Below are 26,137 nucleotides of genomic sequence, written 5' to 3'. Positions count from 1 at the left end.
AGCTCAAGCCAAGCCTCCTCATAGAAAAGAAGCTATAATCCAGCGAGACAGTGATTTGGTAATTAGAACGGCATTTCTTAATTAGCTATACAGAGTCTCCACAATCACTGCACACAGTAAGCACAAGATCCAAGGGGCAGAAGTGCTCCACTTTTAGGTGGGTGGCCCATAAAGGAATCCAGAACACAGGGATAATCTGAAATCACAGCTATCTCCTGTAAGTATGTTTGTGAGGTGCATAAAGCAAATGAACACATCTCCAAACACAAGCAATATGTGCTACACTAGCACCTTCCTTTTCAATTCTACAAAGCCTAACCATGAAAGCAATGCCAAAAAAGGCTGCTAGTCAAAGCCCCTGAGACTAATTCCCTTAGAGGGAAAGGATTAAAGGTAATTTCCTGAACAAGCTGGCAACTCAGTGAAGTATTTTTATGGAAAAAATGTCATCGCTGTCAGTATTTTAAAGCATTGTATTTTGAGATGTATTTAATCCTGATTTCCAAAAGTGAGTAACTGAATCCTCAGTTGTTTCAAAATCTTGTTTTTCATTCACAATTTGGTGAGTTTACTAATAAGCTCATGCAGAAAACTGTTTCTTTCACTACATAAAGACCTAACTTTTAACTCAAATCTTACATTTATAACTCAAGCTAGTAGTCAGATCTTGATCCCAGGCACAAAACCCCCGAATTCCCTTCTAACTCCCCCAGTTACTGAATGTCAGCTTTATGTGAGCAATTTCCTTAGTTCTTTTGAAGATTTCTATGGATTGCAGAGAAGATAACTTACTGCAGACTTCAGTTTTCCCCTAAATTCTTGCCACCTGATTATGTATTGAGTACCACAATAAAATTCCAGATGTTATGGTTATTTTGCTTGAAGCCTGTCAATACAGAAATGTTACAAGGGAAAAATATTATGCTATGAAAATGCATTTTTCAGATTCGTAGATTTTAGTATTACCAAATTTTAGTACTGATTGCTGCTCTACAGGTAAAGTCTGCTTTTTCTACTGAGTATCAATTATTCCTTTTTTTTTTTTTTAATCTAATAGCCTTTCCATAATTTTTCTTTGCTTTTGTGAAATGTATGAATTTAATTTGTACAGATGAATTCTGCTAGCAGTGATAATCTGAGTACAGCCCCAAATACCTTGTGTTAAACTTAATTTCATGATGAGCAAGTAAAATTCACATGTTCTTTATTTGTCCATATAATACACCTTTTTTTTAAGTTTTAAAATTAGATAAAAGCATATTAAATGGCAGGTGTATGAAGTTCTTCAGAAACAATGCCAGAACAAAAAATTGAATTACAAAATGTTAAAAAATATGTAGGTACATTTGAACTTAACATTCCACTAACGTATAATGTTACAGATATTGTCTAATGAAAAATAATTGTGCCACTTACCTATTTTTGCTGTTTCTAGGAACTTTTTATTCTGTACATAGGACAATTCTGTACAAAATATGAAGTCTACATTTTTATTACTTATTACCATAAAACAAGGTACAATGTATGTACAATATTAAAATGAAGCCATACTAAAGCCACACTAAAAAGACACTTGTAATATTACTTTTGACATTCCTGATGTACAGGTGTAATTTTGGAAAATGGGGGAAGGTATCAGACAGAACTTTATGAAGAACAACAGTCACCAAAATTCTACTTTAATTTTTCTTTTTATTTTGGATGTATTAGTTTTAGAATTGTTTAGTACAAGATTATACGAAATATATAAATATTGATAACAAACATGCTAAACCATTAGTGGTGGTAAGATTTTGGAATATTGCCTAAGCAAATGTTCAGTGGCCCAAAATTTCAAATATGCCTTTAAAGAGAACTTGAAGCATCTAAATTACCAAAATGCTTCCCTTTTTGGTGAGTGTTTATCTTCAATAAAGAATAAAAATAAAATCTAGACAGTGAAAGATGTTCTTATACATTGAGTATCACACAATCAATCAAACACTGATATACAGTGGGGTTCCCCCCCCCTTGGATAACATAAGAATAATTCCTTTCAGCAATCTCTTGCACAGACATACTGAACACCCAAAAATCAAAGGTAACTGATAATCTACCAGCTAAAGATGGAAGTTCAAACAATGGTATATCAAAATACATAGACGTTGCTTTACACAATTAAAAAAGCACCCTTTTCCCTCAAAAGTAGAAGGCATCTTTAAACTGTTTTCATATAATTTATCCTAATGGTAAAGCATTTTCTTTTTCAAGTTTTACAGGAAATGTTTTCAGACACAGTGGACATTCCACTTAAAGGTTGGGTTGGTCTTTAAATTTAGTTGTTGTAAGCCAATATTTACCACTCACAATTTTCTTCCAATAGACAATGTAACAAATATTGGAAATTGAATGTTAAATGCAACCAACAAACAGCAGGCACTACATCTGCACAAGGTTACTATGAATGTCTGCTTTGAGCAATATTTTTTTTTATGGATGCAGGAGATGTTATACTTCCTTAAAAAGTAAAACAAATCTATTTTTAAAGAAGCCACATTTTTTATCTCTTTATGCATCAAGACATTAAACATTAAGTTATATCATGTTACTGCCAGAGACAAAAGAAACTAATCACCCATTTAGAATAGCAGAACACATTTCAAACAGCTTGTAAGCAGGATAAGTAAGTCAAAATACTGGCCACCCTGAGAGAAATCAAATATTGAAGACAAAGCACTATATTTTTAAAGAGATTTTCCTCCCGTGCTTTTCCATCTACAACAAAAAGCTCATTACATGCAAGTAATCTTGTGGAATATATAGCAGCATTTGAAGATCATCAGCAACTCAGATGCATTTTCAGTTCACTTGTGAGGTGTATTTGCAGCACATGTGCTCTTTACAACAACAACAAAAATATTTTCACGGTAAAATTATGGTCACTATCTCCCCAGCTCTTAGACTCATTTAAAAAAGAAGCAGAATGGAATTTAAGAGTCTGGCTTTTTTTTTTTTTTTCTTTTCAATTTTAATAAGCTTACGATGTTGTGTTCATCTTTCAGATAAAAACTGATGCAACTGAAATCACACATAGTATCTGCCACAGAATATTGAACTCCTAGAGCCCAAGAAAAATGCTGAGTATTAAAAGCTCAGATAAGGGAGAAAACAGTGAAAGAGTTATTTTACTGACTTGAAAAAACTTAAAATTAAATTTTATATTTAGTCTATTCCCAGTCATAGTAAACAAATTTTCATTTTAGGAAAAATTCTTCTACCAGTTCGTATCTGGAATACTGGTGCCATATTATACACTAGACTGGAAGATATGGCTTTAAATCTACATAAAGTATTAGGATGTGGTATATATAGATATATATATATCTTTACCCTAAGTAAAAGAGAAATTAATTTACAGAATTCTTAGAAAGGAATGATGACTGAGGATTGTCATGAATGTTACCAGTTTGTAAGCCATGTTTTATAATAAGAAAGAATAATTGTACTTTCAAAATGGCTGGTATATAACAAGACAGCAATAATGTTGAAACAACTATAAAGCTGAGAAGTCCTAGAAAAAGTTTAATAATTATATTTGAAATAATTTTACTTTTGAAAACACACATTTATCATTAGTACCAACTATTGGTCATTCACTTATTTAGGTGGAAAGATTTTATAGAATGTTTTTCTCAAATACAACTATAAAAACTGCATGTTATTAGCTAGTTGGTACCATGACAACACCTCCAGGAAATTGTGTCCACTTGATTATAGTCAACCCAATATTCTGCAAATGGAACTGGTTAATTTACCATTGTTTGAACTACTAATCTTGAGCTGCATACTCTATTAAGTTATTGCCTACAGAAATGGGTTGAAGAAAGATTTTTCTTTGTGTAACTGATTGGTATGGCACAAAAAATTAAGTTCTACTGTAGAACTGAGTCCAGAAAAAAAAACAACTTTTCCTCCAAAATATTATTTTACTGTAATAGTTTAATGCCCATCATGTGATATTAATTCATCAGCTCTGCAATGTGATTCCAAGGCTTTCATGGTATAGATATCCTGAGGCAGTTCTGACTTGCGTCGCACAAGAGGACGATCTTTTTTCTGATCTTTTTGTGCCTGAAATAGAAATAGAACAAAGTTAGCCAAACATACTAATTACTAAACATTACTTAAGAGTGCTTCTTACACATCAGTATATTCATAGGAAAAGAAATAAAAAACATCTGGAAAGAAGTTATACATTCTCCTCTTTACCGGCTATGGAGTTTCAAGTATTAAAACCAATTTTTTTGCTAAGAGGAAAACTAGAAACAACTATGAAATTCTAAGCTATTAACAATCATGACAACATTACCATTTTACCAATGCTCTCTCAAAACCAGACAATATTCCTAACAAAGCACCTTTAACTTTATAATGGTGTCATTATATAGTTCCCATGTCTGTCTCACCTACTTTAATTTTGCTTATTTTTTTTTCTATAAACAAGTCCTTACAAAAAAAACCTGCCTGGCTTTTACTCAACTATTTATTTATTGGCATGTCCAAAGTTAGTGAGTCACAGTGGTCCAATTTTATTGTGTCAGAGCATTCACTAAAAATGTTCACATAAGTCTCATACAGAAAAAAATTAGTGATCTACCTTCCTCAGTCAATCACCTCTTCAGTAGGGACATTCTGCTATATTGTCAGCCTCTGGCATAAATCTGAGCTTCACTGAAACTATATAGACCTTTACGTAGTTTCTCATTTCTGAAGTTTAAGTTAAGAAAAAAAGCTGTCCTTTTGACTGTCTTTTTTTTTTCCAACTGGTATCTGTAGTAGCTCTTGTTTTAACACCAACTGCTGATGGTACTTAGCAAAGGATATATAATTGTCTGTCTAGTGTCCTCTCAAATACTGATGCACAAATGCTACCTAGACTGCTTTCTGCAATAATCTAATCCTTAATCAAATCTTTTCCTGCCTGATGATCCAAACTTATCCATCCTCTTGCAGGCTTAGTTTTTTCTAATAATAAGAATTCCTGATTTAAAGCATTCTATTAGCTCTGTTAGGACAGGATCTTTCTCTTTGAAAATTTGGCTTATTATCTTTTAGTCATCTCACTTCTTGCACACTTTGTGAGCAAGGAAAGGGAAGAAAGCATGCACTTGGAAAGACAGATGAGGAATGTTTCAGCAGGTCCAACCCAAGTTTCAGAATTTTGTTTACAGTTTATTTTCCATTAGTTTCATTTTGTACGTCCCCACCCTTCCTTAAAATCATGGGTGGTGGCAAATCAAGCTCATTCAATAAGGATATGATGCAGTAGTTTTCCAGCTGGAATGCTACCAATGAAGCTGTATATAGGCCAAACTTTATACCTCATGGTTGAATTCTTTGTAGAAAAGAATGTAAGACCTAGATGAGAGTCCTTTGTTTTAGCCTGGGCTGACATTAATGTTTCTGCATTTTATATTGTATAATAATGGCCCAAATCCTCAAACTCTTCCAGCAGCTGGGACTGGGAATTTTTGTTCTTAATGTCTTGTCCCAATTATGAGCACAGAATTCTACTCTGGCTGCTTTTCTTTTAGAACTGATGTTGCAGCACTCAGACTTAGGAAGCAAGAATTTTAATGCTCTCTGGTCAGGATAGAAAGTGAACGACAGTCTCATAAACCCTGAGAAAATATTTTGTAAAGCGTTAGGAAATAGCACAAAGATGGACCCTATGATCAACACAACTCTAAAATTATGCAGTACTCATTTTTTTCTAAATAATTTTATATCCACCTTTCTCCACTAGAACTGGTTCTACGCTCAGAAGCAAGTAAAAGGAGGCCCCTTTCTCCCTCATGTAGGCTAAGCTATCCAAGGTATGAAGAAAAGCAGAGGTTTAGAAACTTTATTCAACCTGGTGCTCCTCACTGACTAGCTCTATCCATCATTCCCATTCAGGAATTCATTGCCCTGGAAAGGGATGTAATTCAGCCACCAAGATTTACATGTAATGCACAGGGACATATGCAAGTGTTTAAGTAACAGCAATCCCTGAGTGTGCCTTAGAGGTATTGCAGCATTTCTTTTAATTCCAACCTTCACCCAAAATGCCATGTAACAAATAATAAGTAAAATATAATATTGCAGGATAATGACAGTAGAATTTTTACACAGTAATTTAGGAGCTTAGGCTGACCACATGCTTATTTTTATTAATTGTCTTATACACTAAGGTTTAATTTAAAGATACATTGGTTCAAATTAACAGACTTTATCTCCAAACTCAACTGTTTTTTCTGGGTCCATTTCTCCAGTTTTGACTTTGCTGGTTTAAGAGAGATTTATAGTACTATATAGTACATATTCCTTCCAGAAATCTTAGCGATGCTGCAATATTACCTGGCATCTCTTCATTTTCCACCAGCTCCAAATTGAAATCTCTAGTTTCAACATTGGTATTATAATGCCACTTAACTGATGTCAAATTAAAAAGTCATGAATATTACTGAGCATTAACTAAAGCCAAAAAAGACGAAAATGATCTTGAGAGTCTTCACCCAGCAGTGGATAATGGAACCTGACAGATGGTGGACTGAGGAAGAAGACCCATGAATGGCAAAACACACACTTTACATATTTTTTAAAACACAAGAGCTTTACCACTATGAAGGCTCTGAATAACAAACTAAAATGTATAAAATTTAGTTAGATTCTAGTGCTGACAAGCTTTTCTTATGAAAAATCAAAACCGTTATATAGAGAAGAGACTAGAACATGATGTCATAGGTTTTAGCTATAGCTCTCATACTAAAAGCACAATCATTGCTCTCATAATGACACAAAAAAGCTATTCCTAAGTAAAAATAAAAACAAAATTTCTAAGAAGAAGAAATCTTAAAAGAGACAACACAGCAGATTCACAGGCATTAGAAATATAACACTGTTTCTGGCTGCTACATTATTACTTTAAAGTAGCAGCCCTGATGAAGTGTATTATTATAGAACAAATGGTTACTGGGCTGAAAATACAAGCCAAGTTATGATTATCAGTTACTTTAGGAAATTAACTCATAAACTGGAATACTTTGCCATCTTCACAAGGCTTTACCTGACAAGCCTCTTCTTTCACTGTCTTTTTCAGCGTCTGCAAATCTTCAATTAAAGGCCCATCTGTTTCCATTGCAACAGGACTGTTCAGCAAACTCGTGTCGCTGTATGTTGGGTACTAATAAAATGCAAAATGTTAAAAAAAATCATTCTTAGTTGCAATAACTAAATACTAGGAGTGTATTTGAGCATTTGAACGATATGACTAGTTATTTGAGATTAACTTCAGTATTTTATGCTTCCAGGGACTAAGTAATAGATTTCAGAATGGAACTCCAATACTTTCACACTTGGCAGAAATAACCTGCTGAAAAATGCAGTCAGCATTTAAAAAAAAGATGGTTTGATTATCTTAGACTCAATTTTAAAATACTCAGATTTTGTCAGTATTGCATGTCTACTTTGGCAATCAGTTATCTGAAACCTTATTAATGCATAGTCAAGTGCTCTGTGAGCAATGTAGTAATCCAAACACAATCATTTTATTTGCTGGTGCAGTTTTGTGTTGGAAGAAAAAATACACTGTTAAAAGACCAAATATACCTAATATACATTTAATATAATTTCAAACCAAAATATTAAACTTTTCTGTCTTTGAAAAGTAAAACAATTATAAAAGTCTTATAGGAATTTTAAAAACCAAAAATCTCGGTTGTCCAGTGATCTCAATACATCAGATCTTATTTTAATTCAGATGACGTGTATATTGTTTTGAATTCAGAATTTACATGCACACACAGACTTTTTCATCAGTTTTTCCTCATAAATATTCTGGTATCTGAGTGTACAAATAACTTAATGCAGTTGAGAAAAAGTCTTTTAAAACCCTAACAGCAAGGATTTACCAAATATAATTATAATGATGTAAAATCTTAATTTGTAATTTTCTGTCTTGCAGAATCAGGAACAGCTCTGAACAAGACTCATCAGTCATAGGAACAAGACTCATCAGTCATAGGACAAACTAAGAAGTTAACAGACATTCCAGGAAAAAAGAAACTCCTAAAAATCCATTATCTAAAGCATTACATGCATTTATATTCTTATGTCAATTCAGTAGAGCATTCAGTAATTTTTATTTTAAATTTCTTTCAAATATTAGCTTTCTTCAAGCAGACAGACTATGCAGAACATATTGTATACAGGTGGTGTTAACCAGTATCAGAAAATGTATTTACAAAAAGCTCCTTGGAAAGAAAAGGAAATTGATACTGTAGAACTCTGAATTTTTCTACAACTCAATCCACTTATATAGCAAACATGTAATAGCTCATAATTTGTGATAGTAAATGACCATGTATATGAAGAACTCTTCAAGCAAGACTTTTGTATGACTTATGTCATTAGGACAAATGTTTTGCTACTCAAAGTCAATTATTGCATTCATATGAATAGTCCTTTTTGATTCATTTGATTGATCTGTTGTCAACCAGCATTTTATTAATTTTAATAGATTTTACTCAAGCAGTTTAGTAATTGTTTCCTGACAAATGACCTAAGAGGAAAAAAACATCTACAAATTTCCTCTTCTTAGAAAAAGAGATTACTTCATACTTTCTGTTTTAGAATAGCACTGAGATCAGAAAGTGTCCCACTTCTGTTTACAGAGTACCATTTCTCCCTCTCTCACCACTTTAAACTCAGCTAGATGGTGTTGGAAATGCACAATACATTAGGTTTCTTGCTACAGTATAATAGAAATCTGGCTGCAAAGCAATTAAAATGCTTGGAGGTTTTTTGTTCATACCAGAAAACTGTATGATTGAGATAAAAGAAAACTGGCAGCAATCTCCAAGCAAATGAGGGGGGTGAGGGTGAGGAACCCAAGCCAAACCATTTCCTTCTCCCATAATTTCAAAATACAATGAATACTCTAAAGGACCTTTGTTTGTTTATCATAATTTGAGTCATATCAAATAATGCTGGACAGGATGTTTCCCTTTAGGAAAGGCCTGAGGAGCAGGTTCAGCAGCAGACTGGCCCAGTTCAAGTATGAGAACAAATGCATCAGACAAGAACATACAATATAACTTTAATCCATTTGACACAAAGGAAAACTGACCAGTCAAAACTCGCAGTTCACAGCAAGATCTCTTTTGTAATGCATTGTTTGCAAAACAGCTTTTCAAGAGAAACCAATTATGGCCTCTCTATATTTTTCCATAATTTTGCACAATAACTTTTCAAACCGCAATATGGTATAAGTCCTATTATAAGGAAAGGAAAAGGTACTTCATATCATACTTTTCAGAAACCTTTTTTTAAAAAAATAATTACTTGCACAAGAGAAAGGTTACAAGTTTGAAAAGTACTTTTATTGTGTATCTTTCATAATACAGTTGGTGAAATTCCTTTATTTCCATGATCAGTCAGACCTGTTTTCCCCACTGATATTTAACAGAATTAGAGTATTTAAACATGATCATGTTAATCTTTTCTAAATACCTGGGGATTTGATTTGGCTAGATTTTCTATTTTAACCCATGCTTCTTCCCGTTCCTTCAGTTTTAGCTTCTCTCTGAAAAAAAAATCATACAGAAGTAAAAGAACTCAACAAAATAAATTATTTAGCTATACCTGTCTGAGTCTACTGCCCAAAACACCACTGTTGACAAGATAATTTGCATCATATCAATACCCCACAATTTCATACCAACATTAAACAGGAAAAACCTCAAGATTTTTTCATGAAAGCAACAAATTGGCTGATGCCAATTTATCTTTAGTACATGTATATTGTTAAAAGTGAAAATTAAAACAGAAAGTAGTTTTCATCTAGGCTGAAAGCATGTAAGTTTTATTGATAATATTAGAATTCTATACTGGTAAATAAGAATTCAATAACTGATCATGAAAAGGGCAGAGATTTTCACTTGTCAACACAATGGCTTCAGGTAATAGGTTAAAGGGAAAGGCACCAGAGACATTTTGAACTGAACTCTAACAGAGAAGTACCCAACAAAACCATGCTCATTCTAGGGAGTAGCAAGCCCAAGTAGAAGGATGGCATAAATGCTTTTTTAAAGAAAGTAGAAAAAGTTTGTTTCCCTATGCCTAAGGCAATTTTACAATGTAAAATCTAGGAGTTTTTTTTCCTTTCTTTCTTAAAAATAAACATTTTCTTGCAGACACTAGAATGATCACCTGTCTTTGAAGGCTGAAGGCTTGAAATTAGAACAATTTTGAACTAAGAGTGCTAAAAGTGCTCTCAATGCACAGAGCAGATAATGCAAATGTCAAGAAAAAAATGGAAGAAAAAAGTTATATCCAAGCACATACACAATTTGCCTCCAGCTCTCAATTAAGTTAATTCAAGGTGGGAGGCAAGAACCCTTTAACCATCCCCCTTTTCAGTTCTTACGTAGTGGGAGATTTTTTATTTTGGTTTTGTATTGCTAGCTCATTGCTCAGCACTCTGCTTTAGTTCACACTCAGAACACCACCTAAAAATCACAGAAGATAAGATTTGATTTCTCATTTAAAAGAGGTTCCACTTACTTGAAAATCAGGCAAAAGAGAATTACAATCTTTTTTTGAAGAGTCAGTGCTCATATTTTGTCATCTATAAATACACACACCTTAAGAATTTTTTACAGTACAAGCTCATTTCTTCTTGAATTCTAATAAGGAACTTCAAGACTTGGACACACCAATCTACATTGAGAATCTGTACTATCTCCAGGATATTAGTTTAAAAAAGTAGTCTAACCTGTACCATTACTTGAAAGAATCCCTGTTTACTTTGAATTTAAAATAAAATTCAAATCCAGGTATTTTCAATATCCACTATCTGCTTTCAGCCCCTAAAATGAGACTGAAACCATTAATACTTCTAAGTTCTCTACTGCATTTTAGCAGGATTCTTCCATCAAATAAAATCTGTACTAGAGACCTGCACTACAGTAGAATAACAACTTGATTTCAGGTAACTTTTATAATAATACGAAGCTATGCTAATACACAATGCAATGCTGAAAAATACCGAGAAAGTATTTTGGGACAAACTGAGTGACAACATGAAAGGTTATAACACTGGGTAAATAAAGCATGCAAAAATAAACACAGGATGTAAAGTAAACTGTTTAACAGATCCACTACACTGGGCTCCACCATTAGCAGTGTTCCTCTCAAAAACTTAATTTTTAGGAAGATGGTGACCCCAGAAGTATTAGGTCTAAGCCTACATGACACACCCTATTGTTAAGAAGATCTACAGTTCACATATAACAAGAAGATTCAGCAAGTCAACTTTGAGACTGCTGTACTGGAATCAAATGGGCAACTTTCCACTAATGACACAGTGGTTTTTCAGAGCTAAAGCACTCTGAACAAATTACTCAAGAACAGACAGACACACTGACATGAAAACTTACTTCAGTTTTTCTGCTTTAAATTGCTGTGTGCAGTCATCGAACAGTTTTTGGTTCATCTCCATGAAGAGTTTCAGAGCATTGTATATCAAGCCATGTATTGTCCTATAAGTAAAACTTCTGGTTGAAACTCAGAGTACTTTAAACTTTGAAATCTACTTTTTCTGGTCAACAGTAGCCAATAGCCTACATAACTGGAAAATTACATCATTTCAGAATATGTGGAAACAAAATTAATTAGTGGAAGTTTCAATTTACCCACAAGAGGTCTAACACATGTACTAAAATCACCAACTTTGAATACAGTTTTCTTACTCTGTAGTACTATCCATCACTTAAAATTCTGATGTTTGAACTTCACTCTTAATACTATGTGTATCAATACAGGGCTAGTTGTGAAATTTAGTAGCTAATACTAATCCCATAAGTGTTATTAGAGAAAATACAGTATGACATTAAAGATCTTGATGTAACTTACTGGCAACTGATAAATTAAAGAAAAAAAGAGTTAGTGATTAAAAGGAGTGTAAAAAAAACCACATTCCTTTTGAAAACTGCCACACAGCAACAACACTCACTTCAACACAATTATGCCAGAACTCTTCATTAGGAAAGTAAAGTTGAAAATATCACCAAAATTACAGAAAACCAATCTGCTTTATGAAGCACTTTTACCGACTAATTTACAGTTCCAGGCTATAATGTACTGCTGCTCAAAAAGCAATCCGTTAAATGATTACTTTGTATTGTATATGGAGTGACAAGTAAGAGTGCAGCTGTACTGGGTAGCATGACTTTTGCTCAGAATAATATGAATGCATGACCTTGAAAGTCAGAAAAAAACAACCAACTGCAACCCACATTTACTATGTACAATTGCATCACTGAATTGGAATTTTATTAATGAGTACATTATTTGTTACTGCTTGCACCCAGCGACAGTAAGCAACCACTTTAACATCACTTTATTTTCCATTTCTTTTCCAGTGTTTAATTGCAGACTGATTACTCATTCTTGACCAGCCCATCAGCAGTCCTCAATTCACAGCTAGAGCCAGACTGGGATACTGTCACCATCCCAGCAGTTGCACAATAGCTCAAACAAAGAGGTACTTTACAATGGAACAGCTGCAGAAGGGAGCTGACCAGGACTGTTTTCATGCGTATGTACTACGTTATTGTGCAGAAAAAAGTGAAAACAATCAGTGGAGAAAGAAGAAAAAAAGCAACCAACAAAAAGAAAATGAAAAGAAGGGGGAAAATGATCTGATCTACAAGATATTTCATTAGAATGCAGAAGAAATGCAAATCAGCAAATAGGCTGGTGATCAGAAATCAAAGTCAGTCTTTAAAGTATCTGAACTACAGATCAATGCCAAATTTGCTCCATATTTGTAGAAGAGTATCATGGATTAGATGCATTAAAACACTTTCCTGTGTAAGTAAAAAAGAAAAAACTATCTTCCACAGTTCTTAATACTTCCTAAAAATTGACAACAATAGTCTCTTTATCCAGCAAGTTCAATGTCATAGAAAAAACAGCTCAACATACTGTTAAAGTAGCAACTCACAGATCTGAACTTTTAAACCTAGAGCTACACATAAGAGAAGTAGCAGAAATTTGTACAAGTGTTTCTTACTTATTCCAATGCGTCTTTGAATTCCGGTACAAGGATGGAAACATGATGGGTAAAATCTTTGCTGCATTATCACTAATTAAACTCATAATATATTCATTATTCCAGTAGTATAATGCTCGCTCCGCAACCTAAGACGACATGAGAAAAGGAACACTTCTTCAATCTCTAACAGAGCAAATAATTGTAACATTTGACAAATATAAGGGAAAGGTAAGAAAAGTTGCAACTCAGACTTGGATTTTTTAGTGCTAATGAGAGTCATGGAGCTGATGGAAAGAGAGATGGAAAAACTGCTTTGTTCTTTGCTAGGGACATGATTCAATATAAACCCATGAACTCAGAAGTTCAAGCAAAGAAATACTTTCCAAAAGGACAAGTATTTGTAGAATTCGCACTACAAGTAATGAAATGCAAACACTCTACTGAAAGGGTTCAGGTACTTCTGAAAACAGGGTTTTTCAGCTTTTTTATGTTAAGCATAACACTGAAGTAAATCACCCAATATGAATGCACATATTGCACTCTTGAAAAGAAACAGTAAAACTAATGTTGGATCCGTACAATTTGACACAGAATTGAAAACTTCTTTTCAACGAATAAAATTCATTATGGTGAATAATACAAGTCTGCTTTATAAAAATTTTGATAACACTATACGTGCAGTAAATACAGACCTGAAAGTGTGGACTGGACACACATTTGGCTAGCTGCCTGAAGAGAGGTTCCATAACTTTAACAAATTCAGATGGTTCAATAACATCTAAAATTTCTTCTAGTTCATTTAAAAACATTACTTCTTTTGGACTGTGAGTCTTTGGCCAGTATTTCAGCAGTGCCATTACCACCTGTAGAGACAAAGACAAAAAAATTTCATTATATTTTCACTTTACCTTGAACGGAATTATAATGTATTAATAAGTCTGGTATTTTAAGAAGAACACAAAATTTTTGATCTCTTGTCCCATGTAACAGTAGTGATCAGACATGGTTCAGTGTCACAGATTAACTAGGTCTAAACTCACTACTTTAGAATATAAAGTTATACTTCTAAAAGACATGTTAAAAAATAATAATCAAAATACTAGAGAGAAAATCGAACATCTAACTTAATATGATCAAAGTGCAGATGCACTACTACCTTATCAGGAAAATTACCTGCCACTTAAGTGACAGCAGCTTTAAATCTCTACCTTCCTGGGGGTGTAATCCAAAACTCAAGCAATTAAGTTCTATCAATATATTTCTACAAAGTATTTATGCCTGAATTGACAGGTGACCAACTACTCTAGGTATGTTGCTCTTAACCTTTGATTTGACTATCTTACTATAACTTTAGTCTTAATTTTCTTCATGATTAATAAATTATTTACCTAGCAAACCATGAATACTCAAAACACCATTCTGTGACTCTATGATTTCTAAATATAAAAGCTATAAGTAATACTTAATATCATCACTGACAAGACAACTCTGAGAAGTAAGTGCTTCTTTCATATATATATTATCTAATCATGAAAGCAGACATACTTAAGATGTCAAAATGTTTCATGTGATAATTGTAAGGGGAAGCAAAGCATTTAAATTTGAAAGGACCAGGATCTTTTGAAGAGGAACTTAGTAATTTGTTGATGTGTATATTAAGTTTCTAAAGAAAGTTGTAATCACATACCAATTTGGGATGAAAAAAGGAAACAAACTTGGTTGCATATGCAGTTCAGATTTCTACTAGAAAATATGCAACATCCTATCTGATGTCTGGAAGAAAGCTAAGAAAACAAGCTCTAATACAGTACAAATGACAGAATGTCTGACATTAGCTATCTTAAAAGCTCCAGCTAGAAGGGAACTCTTGCTCAGGTGCATACTTAAACTTGTTTCAAGAAATCCAGTTTCCATTTTACAATGGAAATGGTCATGATCTAAGAATGTGCACTTTTGTTAGCAGCAACTGTTTTATTGACCAATTGATTAAACAGATTAGTTCTTACCTACTTGATAATGGGTGTAATGAAGCAAACCACTAGATACTACAGAGGACAGCTAAAATTATTCATCTATGCAATCATGTGCAAAGTCCAAGGTAGGTAGATAGACATGAACAGGATCTGATTCAAAAGCCTTGCACCAATAGGTAGTTGTGTGTCAGAAATCTGTGTTCCGTCATAACATCCATCTCTCAAGAGAACACAGTTCATGCAAGCTAATTTGTGGCTAAACTGTTTCTGGATCCACCATCTCCCATCTGCTCAGCCAGAATAAAATAAGCAGAATAAAATCTAGTCTCTTGGTAAGACTTATACTATTAGTATTGTTTTAATTAGTTTTGGATATTCTGAATGACTGTTCAAAAAAAATGAATTTGATAGATCAAAATGGTTAAATATTTGACTCAAATATAAACAATTACAAATAAATACTTTGTTCCCCAAGTTTCCTTAAACAGCCTACAGATGTAAGGTATATTAATATAATATTAATAGTTCAAAAGATGTAATAATAGAAGAATAAACTTACCGGTTCTGTAAGTGTGCTGTCCTTTTCTAAAAACTGAACTACACAGTATGCCAGCTACAGTAAAAGAAAAAGTGTTTTATTAATTCTCTCTATGAAACTGTACACATTTTGAAGTCATAAGCATAAGTCAAGAATAATTTTGAATGCTTCAAATAGAATACAAGTTTCTTCTGTAATTTAAAAAACTTAAAATTTAAAAACCTATTTGGCAGACAACTTAAACAGAAGGGTAAACAGGCTTTAGCAATTCTTTCCAACCTTTGCAAGTCTGTCATCAATCACCTTTTTCTGTGTTACAATATAGACACACATTACTTGATTCTTTTTTTTTTTTTTTGTAGACCTAGTACTTTGCATTTCATCACACTTCATCTTTTCAAATATATGATTTAAAAATCACAATCTTGTCCTCTAGAGTGCTTTCCACTCACTAACATTTTGGTATCCCAAGCTGATTTAATAAGCATTTTCTATTTCATAACCTAAGTTAGATAAAAGTGCATTGAACCTGTAAATCTTGGGATTTTTATATATCACTACGATTGATAACTATGCCTATCAGTGCAAGCTGATGCAACCTGAGGCTGAATTACAGTATTTACCAACTGCAATGCTGAGAATGAGACTGTCCACCTGTGCCTAAATAGTGAATATTACATCCCTTTCACTCCGTAGGCCAACAATCCCAAAGTAAGTGGGGAGATCACTAATCATCTCACAGACTGTTTAACCATCTTCCTAAAGTCTCTACATTTACTGAAGTTCAGCTGATGACCCAATTACTTTCCGTTTTCTGATGATTCCTATTCCTACCAGGAATGCCCCATGGTAATTTGAGGAATGTGCCGAGATTACTGCAGCTGCTGTTCTTTCCTATTTGAAAGTAAATCTGATTTAACACAAAAACTTTCTCCATAGATGTCTTCAGCAGCAAATCCTTCTAACTGCCACTGTTTCAGTGTGAATTTTTATGCGTCTACTCCACACACTAAACTCACTTGAAATACTTTTCCATTTCATTCAGTAGGACATGTAAGAGAGACATCTCTATGTCATTACCCTGTTTTTACGTGCTGAACAGCAATGTAAGTCAGCTGAAGGTTTTGGAGAATTAGTTTGTGATTTAAGGGGAACAGATAAAGAACAGTATCTCTCAGGTCAGCAGAAAAGCTGGTGATCACAGATACCTGTTCTAGCTAAGATACAAAGTCTCGCTGTTCACACTCCAACAGGTTTTGTTCTTGGCATTAGAAAATAAAAAATTTTGAAATGGGAGGCATTTCATTCTATTACTTCAACAGCAACTGATGACAAGATCCAAAGCAAATGCTTATAAGAATCTCTCATTGCTAAAGAATTGTAATTACTGAAAAGGTATTCTTAGAAGTACAAGCTGCTAGTAATTTTATTTGAATAAATGGTACTTAGAACTCAGGAGTACTCAAACTACATTGTAAATATAGAACTTTCAAACTGCAAACCCAAAAGTTGTGTAACAATCTCTCACAGAAAATTTCAGCATATCACAACAATACTGTACTTTCTCTTACACTATGATTTCTCGCTCCTCTCTAGAAATTCTGAATGGAACTGAATTTAGCACAGAAAAGATGTAGATGGTTTAAAAGATACAACTCAGAAGCCCCCTTTTCTCTGTGTACTTCTAAAAGGATCTATTGAATGAAATAATGATGTCCTAGTAAATTCCCAATTCCTTTCAAAACACCAACAAACTGAATTCAGCTGAATTGCTCCATGTAATTTAGAATAAAATGTTTATAGATCACATTCATACCATACTTTCAAAACCATACTTCTCTGCAATTTTTTAATGTCTAAACATTACAGACAAGAAGATACACAAAAAATCCTGTGTGGATAAATACTAACAACTCTCACATTAACCAGCATGTTTAAAACATGTGTTTAATCTATAAACAGTATGGTGCTTTAAAAAAAAGGTATTCTTGTATACACATTTTCTTTTAAATTTTTCTATCAACAAGTGAAGTATTATAGGCATATGTGTTCAGTAATTTCTCCCAGGCTGGTTAGCAGGGAAGTGTTGGAGCTTAGAACTGAATTCACAGAGACTTACTCAAGTCCCCCAACATCTTCGAGCAAGCTTACTTAAACACTAGTATGAAGAACAGCAAGCAAAACTTACCTGTGGATGGTAGACACTGAGTGATTTCACTTTGTGCAATGGTAACAAAACCTTCAATAGGAATATTTTGTGCTCTTCTTTTAATGGTAAGGCAAATCCATTAATTATGCTGCCAGGAAAAGAAATTTAAAAAGAAAGATCAGTAATTATATAGAATTGTGCACTAATGTACAGGATATACAAAAATTCTTGGGCTTGTTTTCTAACATTTACAAATGAATAAAATTGTCAAATCAATGTCTGCCCATACCTTAACCAAGTTTTTCAGAAGTCTCAAATTCTTCTTCCAAGCTGCACACAACTGTACCTACAGCTCAGACCTCACCCTTCACTATGAACTACTCACTGTTTCAAAGCTTTGAATACACACCTCTCCCAGCTTATTCATGGTATTAACAAGTGAAACAGAGACTGGATGCAGAAGAGGTAATCCAGGACAGCAGACTACTTAACTATTAGTATTTCTGCAAGGCCTTAGAGTACAACCAAACAGCATCCCAACACAAGACACTCCAGTTACAGCTGAGTGCAGATGTAGCTCAGTACTGGGTCAATGACACCTTTACCTAAACCCACACTCCTAGAACAAGAAGCTCTGTGTCAATAACATGCTCAATGGAACTTCTTAATGGACTGGATAAATAACTAAAACAGAACAGTTACAGCAGAGAAACCTCATTGAGCTACTAGAAATTTTCATTTGGAAGCCTCAGGGGATAAAAAATCCTCAAACCAAAACAACATCACTTTTAAATTTCCAATACTTAAAAAAGCTAACCTAACAAAACCAAGAATGAAAAAGCTGGTGACTCAATAAGAGTTTGGAAGATTTAGCTCCATATTCTAATACTTAAATTTTATAGTTTTCATGATGATTTTTGATGAGCATTACTAGAGTATAGTAGTGTGTTGAAGTAATGATGGATATGTAACTTCTTTAAGCACTGAACATTTAATTGAAAATTAAAGAACTATTCTGAGCGGGCATGTAGACCTAGGAAGTTTTAAAAACATCTTTCTAATTTCAACAGCCTTCTGGGCTGCATTAGAAACAGCATTGTCAGTAAGCTGAGCTAAGTGATCCTTCACCTCTGCTCAGCCCTGGTGAGACATCTGGTGTTTGTGTCCAGGACAAGGATGCAGACATACTGGATGGAGTCCAGTAAAGTGCAATGAAGAGGCTGGAGCATCTGACACACACAGAGAGGCTGAAAAATCTGTTTAGTTTGAAGCAGCGAAGGCTCAGCAGGATCTCAGCCATGTGTACAAATACATGAAGGGATAGTGTGAAGAGTCAGATTCTTCTTATCAATGTGCATTAAAAGGACAAGAGACAAATAGAAGGATGGGATATTTAATTCAAAGACAAGAAAAAAAATCCTTTTTATTGTGAGTGTGGTCAAACATGGGAACCCATTGCCCAGAAAGGTTGTGAGATCTTCATCCTAAGAGATACATAAAGCCTGACCAGACAACCCTGAGCAACCTGCTCCTGCTGATCTGTTACTTTCATGTGGAAATACCATAAAGTAATCCTAACTGAGCTTTTGCAGTGTATCAATGTATAAAAAAATGCCAAAAGCTTGCACATAGATTACAGAAAACAGTTAATAAAAAACTCACTAGTTTCAATGAGGCTATCAGCTTTAAATTGTAAAAATTTAGTGTCAAAGGCTTATAGATATATCACTGAAGTCTGAGAAATTATAAGGTTAGCAAAATGAGATTTCTGAAGTTTGATAACCTGTGCTTCCTTTGTTTATCCACTACGTATTCAGTGAAAAATTTTTAATAAATTTCAATTCACTACATTTTACTGGTAGTTGCTTTACAACTGATGCTAATTACAAGGATCCTAAGCAGAAAATAAGACCTAAAATAGAGGATTACAAAAATTGTCATATCCCAAAACATTGCCACAAGGTTCAAATTTTTTTCTGTTTTGACAGTCTTACGGAAAAGCCCATTGATTTTTGAAGCATACTCTCAAAAGCAAGTGAGTTTAATGAAACAAAACCTACAACTTACCTTCCCAGTATTTCCAGTAATTCAGCTATGCCATTGTGATGCTCTGTTTCATAAATAAACCTATATAAAAGAAACATTTTATAGGGTTACTGCCGAAGAGAGATACAAATCTAATACCAAGATCCCCATCTAACATTACAGGTAGCCTTGACCCCAAATATTTTAGTCACTCACTAAAAGGAAAGCAGAGACATAGTGGAAAAGAAACTTTGTGGAAACAAAAATCACTAGCACAACCAGCTGCTTTCAACCTTCACACCAGCTCGCTCTTTTCTCCCACATGTAACAAAGCAACCTACACTCAAGCTTTTCCCAATACTCATATTTTATGCCATTTTAATAATGCAAAACTGAACACAGCAAATAACACTTTAAATATTAAAATAACACAAGAGTATCTAGCATAATTAAATGCCATGACTCAACCTCCTATAGCAAATGCAAGCACAAAGTGTTCAAACAGTTACAACTTCTGGATGTAAAAAGCTTTTTGGCATTACAGATCTCTGTGCATACAAAAGGCTTCTAATGAACAAAGGAAGTCACATTTTCCTGAATCTTCTTTTGACAGTGCACTGCATTTTACTAGGCAGTCACCTTTCCAGCCTCCTTCACCCAAGTGTAAATTTACTGACAAGGTTCTATGCATGGCTTATAAAAAATTTACACTTAGGAGAAAATAATTCCACTAATTTGAAAGCATTTTTTAATTTGGAAATTTGTCATAGGCTGACATATTAACAACTACTTTTAATCCAGAATATTTGAAGTGATAATTTTTAATTCTTAAAGACCCCTTCCATATAATTCAGGACAACAATTCCAAGCAAAATTAAACATACTGATGCAAAAAGGTTTGGATTTAATTAATAGGTATGTACAAGTTTAATAATTTTTTAGAAAAGTATTTCACTTCAGGAAAAAAATAATAGATTAATGCACTATGGGGAAAGAATTAATGTAATTCTGGTCAACAACAAAAAGATGAATGAAGGCCACACATTTCTTAGGTAAGCACAGTAATTAACTGACAATTTGAAGATAAAAGTATATGAAAATGAAATGTTTTTAAAGTTGTACACATACTTTAAGAATTTATCATTTCACACAGCCCAATTCACTAACTCAAGACAGAAGCTGGAACAACTTCCTTCCTCAGTGATCCCCAAGTGCACCAGTTTACAATTTACAGTTTACAATTTTACATGGATGCAAAATTTTTAAACTTCGAGCTCCTAAATATTACACAGCTAAGTGAGCTCTTCTCTAAGTTTGTGGTAGGCTTTTCTTTTTCTCTGACTTCGTAGCTGTGCATATTCTATAATCTCTCATATACATGTCAGATTAAAAACTCTCTTACACAAACTATACAAAGTTATTCTCAAGACCAGATCATTTTTAGTCTTTCAAAAACTTAGCACCAGAACTATCTGTATTTGAAGACTTTGCTTTCACTACCTCTGAAAGCGAAGTGCAAGAAGTGGCAAATTAAAACAGTTTTCAGAAGTGCATATAATGTGCTATGATGATGTTTTACCATCTGGTTCAGATATTTGACCAAATTATGCATTTCGGATTTAATTTAATAAAATTCATGGGTAATTTATTAATATGGGGGAAAAAAAATCTGCATTTTTAAGATTCACCTGTACTTTTTCCTTGGGATGTACTGGCTCTCCACTTGTCCTGCGAAGTCAACTTCCAGTTGACTGCAAGACAGTACAGGCTCTCTAATTATTTTAAAGTAGCCCCTCTGTATCCCTTCCAAAGGCTCAGTTGTTGCCACAGGCAGGGAAGTTCAGCTCCCTCCACAGCTGGTACTGCCAGGTACCATTCATGATACAGCACTGAGGGTCTGGCAACTTTTTGCTACTGTCTTAAAGAGGTTCACACATTCATTTTTGGATGAAAATAGTGGCAGAGAAGGAGCATGATGGAAGGAGCGTAAAACTGATATACAATATTATTATTTGTAGAAAAGCAAAAATATAAAAAAGAAAAAATTAAAACAGGCACTACAACCTCGCATTCACCCTGGACAAAACAGCAGTAAAAACACACTTCCAAGGACTTTGCTAATACAGGGGATTAATTTTTCATCTCAATTTTTTTTTTGTATCAGTAATAACACCACAGTTCATTCTATGGCAAGAAACAAATATTTCACAAGAGGCCAACTGCACACATCAATTCTGAGGAAAGAAGAGGCAGCAAACATATTCCTTTTCAAGCAAATTACAGATCTCTCAGTCATTCAATTTCAGCCCATTTTCTGCATTATAAAGAACTACACCTCATTAAGGCATAAGTGTAATACAAACACTACTATCCCAAAAAACAAAAAAAAGAAGAAGAAGCAACTTCCCACAAAGATACCAAACCATCCACTAAATCATACACTAACTCAAATTTCAGCTACCAGATTTATGCCATGGCCAAGACCACCCTGATTTAAATCTCCCAGAGTGATATTAATTATTATTAGATGTAGCAATATTGAGTATAAACATACTAAGAAATTTGAATATTGCTAGCAGTGTCTTGGAGTGCTTTAACTGCATACCTGATCACATGTACCATAATACAAAGATGTTGACATACCTATAAAATATATTATTAATTTGTTTCCGGATGTAAGCTCTTAAGCCTAAGAATTTCCCATATATTCTGTGAAGAGTTGTTTTAAGAAAATCTCTTTCACGAGGATCTTCACTGTCAAAGAGCTCTAAAAGCTGAAAAGAAAGAAAAAAGATGCACTTTAACTGAATCTAATGCATTGTAAAAATAATTTAGAGCTTGAAGTAAAAAAAAAAAATTTTTTTTACCTCACCTGTAATACAAACTTCTGATCAATATATTTCTTAGCTATATTGGGTTGAAAATCTGGAGATTCTAAAAACCTTAAGAAAAATTCATAAACAAGCTGGAAAAAACAAACAACAAAAAAAACAACATATTAGTCTTCTGAAAAAGAACCACTTTACAAGATCACGCTACTAAAATTGCTGATTAGTTGCTCAGAAGTGCAAAATGTTTTTAGTTCTATTTATCTATATAACACACAGTAAAGCTTTGCTCTTGCTCTCCTGACAAATTACAAGAACTTGAGGTTCTTTAAACTGCAGAAATTGTGCTGATCTCCATCACTACACTTTACTTAAATGACACACAATAATCTAATATTTATCATGCCCAGAAGTACATGTTCTAGGAAGTCTCTGTTCTTCACTGTTTGTCATGGTACCTCCGAAAGCTAAAGCCGTGCCAGAGCCAGATCAAAGCATTCATAGTGACAAATAGAAGCTCATTTAAAATCTCAGCAGTTTCATCTCTACCACAAGAAACAATGAGCCTTTAACCTATAACAACTGATTTTTAAAAAAGATTTTCAGTTTTAATTCAAGAAACACATTTTAAAAATTACATAGGAAAGTAACTGATTTGAGATAAACACATAATCTAAAGAATTTAGAATAGATAAACAATGAATTTTATGTCAAAATTCTGTTATAGGCTGTGATGTCTCAGGCTCCATGAAGTACCTGTAGATGAGGCCAAGCAGCTTCTAAGGTTGGTTCATCTTCCTCTGGATCAAATTCTGCTCCCGTTGGATTGGAAGATGGTGGTAATGTTCGAAACATATTAACTGCAAACTGAAATTACATGTGCATTTAAGAACTCTGAAACAACTGAATGACTGAAAAGAAGACTCCCAAGGTGGTTTTGACTAAGAATTCTTTACATTAACTATTTTAATTAACATTTGCAAAAATACAAGCTATAACAGTGAGGATCATTCACGCTTCTTTAAACAGTTCTAATTTGGAGAATACTTTTCCACATAGCTGGTACTCTTTGAAGCACAAAACTACCGTCAGGATGTGTTTTATGAGGATCCTGCTCTGATCTCTCTACACAGACATGTATGTAAGCAAAGGTATGTAAAACGTTTACAGAATCGTTCTTATATATACACACTATATAAGGCCTTGCAGCAACCTGCAAAAGTGTAAGTCAGAAGTAGAGATGCAAACCAAAGAAAACTCACATTTATTCTTCTCTGTAAAATTTCATTTTACATAGTGGCTGCACACATACGGGAACACTTCAAAACTGGATTCCACAACACCACCATCTCCAGTGGCATTTCTCTTAAACCATGTCCATATCTGACATTACAGAGAACTGAGGGGGGAGAGCTACACACCCTAATCCTTACACAGTATTTGAATTCTGAATCTCCTGAAAAACATTTACCATCCTCATAGAAGTGGACCAGTCTACAAACATGAACTACTTCTCAAGTTGTTGATACACACGTATTTTAGTATTTCCAAGTGCTTGTCTGCATACAAGGGCCAAGGAGCATATGTATGTGCTGTCCTGCCATCTCCCATGTGGCAGATGGCTGAGCAGACAGTGGGAGGCAGTATCAAACTGCATCAGCTGAATCTGAAAGGCTTACACTATATTCCCATGAGGAATATAATGCTGTTTTTCTGCATAATATTCATTCAGTCAAGCACTGAGACACAGGTCTGATACACCTGACAAGTCAGAATGATTATTACTGCAGAGAATTAAAAGTAAAGCTGATACATCTTTATGTTCCCCTTTTAAAAAGCATAGACATCAAGTGATTAACTACTTCTGACCTTTGTTTAAAAAATATGATGAAGATTTGCAACTATCGGTGATCTTCTAAGAAAACAAATCCAGGAAGACTGGACTGGAAATTTAAAACTTGCTAGGGCTGTTAAACAAATGGAAGAATAAGCATGTCTAAAGAATTCTTAAAGTCTCAGGCTCTCACTATAAATAAGATCTGGGTCATGTCAGGTGTTGGCAACAACGTTCTGTACCCTGTATTTTTGAAAATAGAAAGATTAAAAACCTAGAGAGTATTTTTTTTTCCATGAGAAATGGAAAAAGTGAACCCTGATGTGACCTGTTTAGAATTTTATATCCTTGACCAAGAGAATACAAAACTCAAATCAACCTGCAGGATCTTGTATTGAAAGCACAAACCTGAAACTCTCTGGTCTATTAAGCCACTGAGATATAGGAAAACTTACAATGAATTAATATTAGTGAGTTCTTTACCCATCAAACGACTTATCTTTTTTCTAACTTCTCAGTCTTTTGACCAAACAGACAAGACACAATCTGCAAAGCCTGATCTCTAAGGCCAATTTCCCACAGAAGTTAAGTAAACACAGCATAGCTGAAAAACATTCCCCTCTCCAGCTCCTCCGCCCACCAACAAAATTCCACAAGAGCCCCCCAAACTTATGAAATTAGAGTCTTTATGAACACTGGCATAGTTTGCCAAAATCCTGTTAGTGCTGCCAGCACTAACAACACTTGACTTCAAAGGACATAACAGGAGGATAGGGAGGATAGTAGAACAAACAAGGGAAAGAAAACAACCTGCATTTTTACCGGTTCAGGGGCTTTTCTGTAATGGCACTCATGAACCCTGCTTTTCTTGTGGCCCATTTCATACAATATGAGAATATTTTCAAGCAAGTAGGCATCAGAGAGATATTACACATTTTCTCCTCCCTTCTGCTGAGCAGCCTGAGTGAAGCTTGATCTGAACAGCTCTGAATGAAGAGGCACATAAACTGAAAGTCTGTGCCTTCTGTACTCATATAAAGAAAGCCAGCCCTATAGTTAATAGAGAAACAAACAGCACACTTCTATTCACAGCAATCCCTCCTACTCTAGAGGACAGAAAACACCACAACTGCACTGCCCCTTCAAAAACAAGAACACCAACCAAAAAATAAACAAAGCCTCAAGCTCACATGGGTATAACTGCGTATGTAGTTTTAATAATGCATGAAAAGTTGCACTGAAAACCACTTCAGTTGCTGAATAAAATTAGATCTGCCCCTATATATAGCGTCACTTTTAAAACAGTAGTACTACCCTATGTGCTAACGCACAAGTGAATATTCTCATAAAGCCCTGATTTCTTCTAAAGCCAAGCTAAAGAAAAAGGATATATTATTTTCTAAGTAAGAATCTGTAATGGATGCTTTTCATCACAAAACCCTAAATACACCACATATATTTACAAAATTTACTCAGACATTAGTCTACACATTTTATAGTTTTGAGAAGAGGTACTTAACTATATACTTAACTAGGAACTTGTACAACAAGCAGTTAATAAAACATTTCCTATTTCATCACATTTTTGCTTAGAAATAGAAAATGACTTTGAAGGACATGGCTCTTTGAGGAAGAAAGGGATAATACTCTTGAATCCACTCTCAACGCAGAACATCAAATCCATTTTAGAAATTAATTTATCATACCTTTTG

The 26,137-nt window shown here is 34.1% G+C and overlaps 1 protein-coding gene across 2 annotated transcripts in view; it reads right to left on the bottom strand.

Moving 5' to 3' along the window:
- Positions 1 to 1,187: 1,187 nt before the first annotated feature.
- PPP2R5C (protein phosphatase 2 regulatory subunit B'gamma) overlaps positions 1,188 to 26,137 on the bottom strand; it is a 76,459-nt gene continuing 51,509 nt past the window's right edge. For both annotated transcript variants that reach the window (XM_056493965.1, XM_056493966.1), the window contains 12 exons: positions 23,348 to 23,458; positions 22,636 to 22,728; positions 22,407 to 22,537; positions 19,806 to 19,865; positions 17,778 to 17,886; positions 15,611 to 15,664; positions 13,771 to 13,941; positions 13,097 to 13,224; positions 11,460 to 11,561; positions 9,532 to 9,604; positions 7,088 to 7,204; positions 1,188 to 4,110 (listed from right to left, as the gene is read on the bottom strand). In XM_056493965.1, the coding sequence (XP_056349940.1) occupies positions 3,979 to 4,110; positions 7,088 to 7,204; positions 9,532 to 9,604; positions 11,460 to 11,561; positions 13,097 to 13,224; positions 13,771 to 13,941; positions 15,611 to 15,664; positions 17,778 to 17,886; positions 19,806 to 19,865; positions 22,407 to 22,537; positions 22,636 to 22,728; positions 23,348 to 23,458 (1,281 nt within the window). In that variant the 3' untranslated portion in view covers positions 1,188 to 3,978. The remainder of the gene's footprint in view (positions 4,111 to 7,087; positions 7,205 to 9,531; positions 9,605 to 11,459; positions 11,562 to 13,096; positions 13,225 to 13,770; positions 13,942 to 15,610; positions 15,665 to 17,777; positions 17,887 to 19,805; positions 19,866 to 22,406; positions 22,538 to 22,635; positions 22,729 to 23,347; positions 23,459 to 26,137) is intronic.

This window comes from Oenanthe melanoleuca, chromosome 5 (genome assembly GCF_029582105.1).
Source record: "Oenanthe melanoleuca isolate GR-GAL-2019-014 chromosome 5, OMel1.0, whole genome shotgun sequence".
In the NCBI taxonomy this organism is placed as follows: Eukaryota; Metazoa; Chordata; class Aves; order Passeriformes; family Muscicapidae; genus Oenanthe; species Oenanthe melanoleuca.
The sequence above is the reverse complement of the archived record's forward strand: the minus strand, read 5'-3'. Positions and strand labels throughout refer to the sequence as shown.